This window comes from Pyrus communis, chromosome 15 (genome assembly GCF_963583255.1).
Source record: "Pyrus communis chromosome 15, drPyrComm1.1, whole genome shotgun sequence".
In the NCBI taxonomy this organism is placed as follows: Eukaryota; Viridiplantae; Streptophyta; class Magnoliopsida; order Rosales; family Rosaceae; genus Pyrus; species Pyrus communis.
Window position 1 is genome coordinate 10169605 of NC_084817.1, and position 5165 is coordinate 10174769.

The 5165-nt window shown below is 36.3% G+C and overlaps 1 protein-coding gene across 1 annotated transcript; it reads left to right on the plus strand.

The window, feature by feature from the left end:
* Window positions 1–1939: 1939 nt before the first annotated feature.
* Window positions 1940–4892, plus strand: LOC137717296 (cysteine-rich receptor-like protein kinase 29). The gene is made up of 7 exons (XM_068456606.1): window positions 1940–2771; window positions 3068–3190; window positions 3369–3490; window positions 3573–3783; window positions 3909–4146; window positions 4304–4454; window positions 4566–4892. The coding sequence occupies exons 1-7, from the start codon at window positions 1940–1942 to the stop codon at window positions 4890–4892; spliced, it is 2004 nt and encodes a 667-aa protein (XP_068312707.1).
* Window positions 4893–5165: the final 273 nt, after the last annotated feature.

Genomic DNA, 5165 nt, shown 5'->3' on the forward strand with positions numbered 1-5165 from the left:
TGTCAGGGAAATTTCGCATTGGGATCTTCGAGGTTTCTCTGTGTGGTACCCATTCCTTGGTTCATATATTTTTTTTATAATCATCCTTTCATATTATTCTTAATTAGTTGTATACTTTGAACACGTTCCTGCATTAATATATTTCTTTCTAATTACATATTTTAATTTACATACATGTTTAAAATGGTTTCATCACCTTCATGTGTCGGCCAACATGTGCCTATCCTGGTATTTGGGGATATTGGGGCGTGTCAGAAAGGATGAGAGAGAAACTCATTTTCTCACCTTTTTCCTCCTTTTGTCTTCGCAACATCAGAACTAGCAAACTCAAAAATTCCATAACACACTGCACTCATCCTTTCTCAAGTTTGAAAAAAAAAAAAAAAAAAATTTGAAATTCTAGACCGCCTAATCCAACTAGTCGATTGCCTAGGCCACCCAAGGTTCACCCAGATTGCCTCGGCGCCCACCTCATCGCTTCCCTGATTTTTCTCCCGATTAAGAGTTAATCCCGATGGCTGGCCATCGTCCGGCGCCTAGACTGATTTTTAGAACATTGATATTTGGTAAGGATAAGACGAAAACCAATACAAGAAGAGTGGTGGGAACATAGTGAGTACCAATGCTTTGTATATGTAACAAGGTTTCTATATTTTCCTGCCGACCATATATGCTAATTTCTTCTCGGTTGCATTTGGGTCCTGAAGACTTAAATATAGCTAACCTAGAAAAGTGACACCAACATAAATATTTAAAAGTTTAGTTGAAATAATGAATTTATAAATCTTAACTTTTGAAATGATCACCATTTTTTTTTCATATTTGATCAATACGTAGCTAATTTTTCATTTTAATCAGTTTAAGAATTGGATGTTGTAAAACTTTATCTATACTGTATAAATCTACTAAATTTTATTCTTATATATGTATACTTCAAAGCAAACTCTTGCCGGATTTGTGCTTGATAATAAATGGTGAATATATGGTGTTTTCACATAAAATCACATAGTCCGCTTTGTACCTTTGGTTGATGAATTGTATCATGTTTTGGGTTTTCAATTTTCCGTCCTTTTTTTCTAGCAAGGCTTTCTACAATGTGAACTTCAATTGATGAGCATCACTTCTATGTTGATATAATTTCTTTTGTTGCAGATGATATGAAGAAGTGGAATAATAACCTGATGGAATGGGAATTTTGCTGCTTAAGACAAGAATGGTAGATTAGTTTTATATACACATAATGCACGTAAATAGAAAAAAATCTACGTTTTTTTATATGAGGACTTTTATTGATTAAATATTTTGCTTGTAAAATTTTTCTAACGTAAATAGTAATAATCTTATATCACACAATCTTTCGTATAATTTTTAATCCCTCACCAACACAGGAACATTATTTTCTAGTTCTTCACTCGCAAAAGCGCTGAAGCTGCATTTTAATACTAATTACTACACCTACAATTTCAATGCTCTAAGAACTTGGATTGGATTGTTTTAAGGGGTAGGATTTTCTTCCATTCTATTTTCATTCCCTTCCCTCCCCTCCTCTCGAACTTTGGTTTTTGTCCTTTTGTATCTATAAAAAAATTAATATAAGATGATAATGTGGCTTAATCATAATATTTCAAGTTGGAGGCGAGAGAATGAGAGAGAGATTAAGGGGATATAATCCTCCTCCAATGACCGCCAATGTTGTCCTAGTCAGAAGCCACACCAGAGTTAAACCTTAAAATGACCGCCAACGTTGTCTTAGTTAGAAGTCACACTAGAGTGAAACCTTGAAACGATCGCCCTGTCTTAATCAGAAGTCACACCACACCCATTCCAATCAATATTTCAATCAATTAAAATACTCAAGAACTCGTGAGAATATCCTTCCCATTGGCTTTTAATTAGCATTTATGCAGTTGAAGATCACATTATTCTTTTTACTTTTGCCATGGTTTCCTCAAGATTAATCAGATTATCGTCCATTTGTACGCAAATTTTGTTACTCATCATCAACGTTAATTTCACTCAAGCCCAGCTTGGACCTCATAGAATTCCAGCAGCCTACTGTTTTAACGACAAAGGCAACTACACCACTGGCAGCACCTATCAAACAAACCTCAATAGTCTCCTCTCCTCCTTATTCGATGCCAACAACGGCTACGGCTTTTACAATTCCTCCCTTGGCGAAAACAACGACAGAGTTTATGCAATCGGGCTCTGTCGAGGAGATATTACAAAGGAAACTTGCGGTACCTGCCTTTCTGACGCTGCGAACGGTCTCACGAATAATTGTTCTAATCAGAAGGAGGCAATTGGATGGTTACCCAATTGTATGTTACGCTACTCAAACCGCTCCATATATGGCATAATGGAAATTAGTCCGGCTTACAATGCTTGGAATGTAGACAATGTATCCACGGGCTTTGATGCATTCAATCAAGAGCTTTCTCGCTTATTTAATGGACTAGGAGGCAAAGCAGCAACGAGTGGTGATCTTCGGAAGTTTGCATCAGGAAACGCAACCATTCCAAGTTCTAATATAACAATATATGGTCTTGCTCAGTGCACCCCTGATTTGTCCGAGCAAAGTTGTATTGATTGCTTAGAGTATGCTTCGGGAGGTCTTGGATCATGTTGTAATGGATCGCTTGGTGTGAGAGCTGTGACCCCAAGTTGTAGCTTAAGGTATGAAAATTTCCCCTTTGTTGAACAAACAAATGGGACACCACCACCATCCCCACCATTGGCAACACCACCGGCCAATACTGCGATTCCAGCAGGTATTATATACGTCAAATCTCATTACTCTTTGAAAAAAAAAATGTGGTTTAATTATTTGATATGCAAATTGGACATCTTGGCATCATTTTCTATCCCACCTTATTCTGAGTAATATGTCTGATTTTTCCTTCGGATTGTAGCACCAACTAGAAACAAATTAATTTGTAACTTGGTCTCAAAGTTTAATAAATTATCATTCGTTATATCTAGTGATAGAAAAGATTTAGATAATTGAAAATTCAGGCCCATATATAATCCGATATGATCAGATAAGCTATATTTCTGATTTGTGCAGGAAAGAAGATTAAAACTTCTCGGACTGTGATCATTACGGTTGTCGCAGTTGTTGTTTCCCTGGTACTAATTATATCAATCTGCATTTATCTGAGAGTGAAGAAGATGAAGGAAAAACTTGGAGGTAAGTTTTAGATCAGTTAGTTTTTACTTTCCATGAAACAGAATGGCCTCATGGAACACCTACTATTGATATAAGAACTTAAACTCAAATATTAACATATATGTATCTTTTTAATTAAATAAACGTGCAATGGCCTTATTTAGTTTTTGGTTTCATATTGCTTCTCTCTCATGCAAAGAAGGAGATGAAATTCTTAATACAGAAGCCTTGCAGTTCGACTTTGGCTCCATAAGAACGGCTACAAATAACTTTTCCGAAGAAAATAAGCTTGGACGAGGTGGATTTGGTACTGTTTACAGGGTAATGAATCGTATCACTTAAGATGTCAGTTAAATGAATATTGTGAGAAACAAGTTAACATTCAGATGGTGGTTGAATGCAGGGTAGGCTTTTGAACCAAGAAAATATAGCGGTTAAAAGGCTTTCTAGAGATTCTGCACAAGGAGATATAGAATTTAAAAATGAGGTCACGTTAGTAGCCAAACTTCAACACCGCAATTTAGTTAGGCTCCTTGGTTTCTGCTTGGAAGGAAATGAAAGGCTTCTTATCTATGAGTTTGTCCCAAATGCAAGCCTCGATCATTTCATATTTGGTAGGGTTAGGAACTTGGATTTCTGGTTTTATTTTGGAATGTATGGTAAATTCTTCTATGTATGAGTACACTGCTATAAACGTCATTAACAGTCATTACAAAAGTCTTCTTGCTTGAATGTGCAGATCCGGTCAAGAGCACACATTTGGACTGGGACAGTCGCTACAAGATCATATTAGGAATTGGGCGAGGACTCCTTTACCTTCATGAAGATTCTCGTCTTAGAATAATTCATCGTGATATGAAAGCAAGTAACATTTTGTTAGATGGAGAAATGCAACCCAAAATTGCAGATTTTGGAATGGCAAGACTGTTTGATCTTGATCAAACACAAGGTGCTACCAGTCGAGTTGTAGGGACGTAGTAAGTACTAGCAGATCTTGTATGGCTTATAATCTCAAAGCTCATGTCATTTAACGTATCAAGTAAATTAAGAACACACAACAATATAATTTGGGCATGACCATGACAAGTTTAGAATATAATAAAAAATGTTAAACTTGCTTTTGTTGATATGCAGTGGTTATATGGCACCTGAATATGTAATGCGCGGACATTTTTCTGTTAAGTCCGACGTGTATAGCTTTGGTGTGTTAGTTTTGGAGATAATTACTGGACAGAAAAATTGTTCTTTCCGTCCAGGTGGGAACGTAGAGGACCTTCTAAGCTATGTAAGTAACACAAAGAGTTATACATATCCCTGCAATTTATTCAGATTAAACTAACGAATGAAAGGTCCTATCTGACTTTGTTGATTTCTAACAATTCATAAACTTACGCAGGCCTGGAAAAGTTGGAAGGAGGACACAGCTTCAAATCTAATAGATCCCATATCGAATAGTGGTTCAATACCAGAAATAATGAGATGCATCCACATAGGATTGTTATGTGTGCAACCAAATACAGCTGATAGGCCAACCATGGCTACAGTTATTCTCATGCTTACTAGCTACTCTCTGGATCTTCCAGTACCCTCACAACCAGCATTTTATATGGATGGTGGCATTGAATCCTCATCTGATACGTCTTTGGGATGGAAGGATAATTCTGGTGTGATAAGGTTAGATCTGTCTAAAAGCAACTCTGTTGAATATCTGCTACATGGATAGCTTCGATTCCAAGTTACAACTTCACTAGTTGATCGATGATGCAATGAAATGTTTATGTTGTTATGTAAATGTGATTCCTTGTTTTGGTATACAGTTTCCGATTAATCTTAAGTGATTGGGGACAATTGGCCTTTCTTTTTTGTACTCGAGCGACAGTCTACATAAATTAAAGCTTATTTTTAAGTAGGCTCCTTGAAACTCGATTTTGGTTTTACCTTATCTCTATAACCCAAAAGTTTCAACTTAAATCACTGAAACTCAAAATTTGTTCCA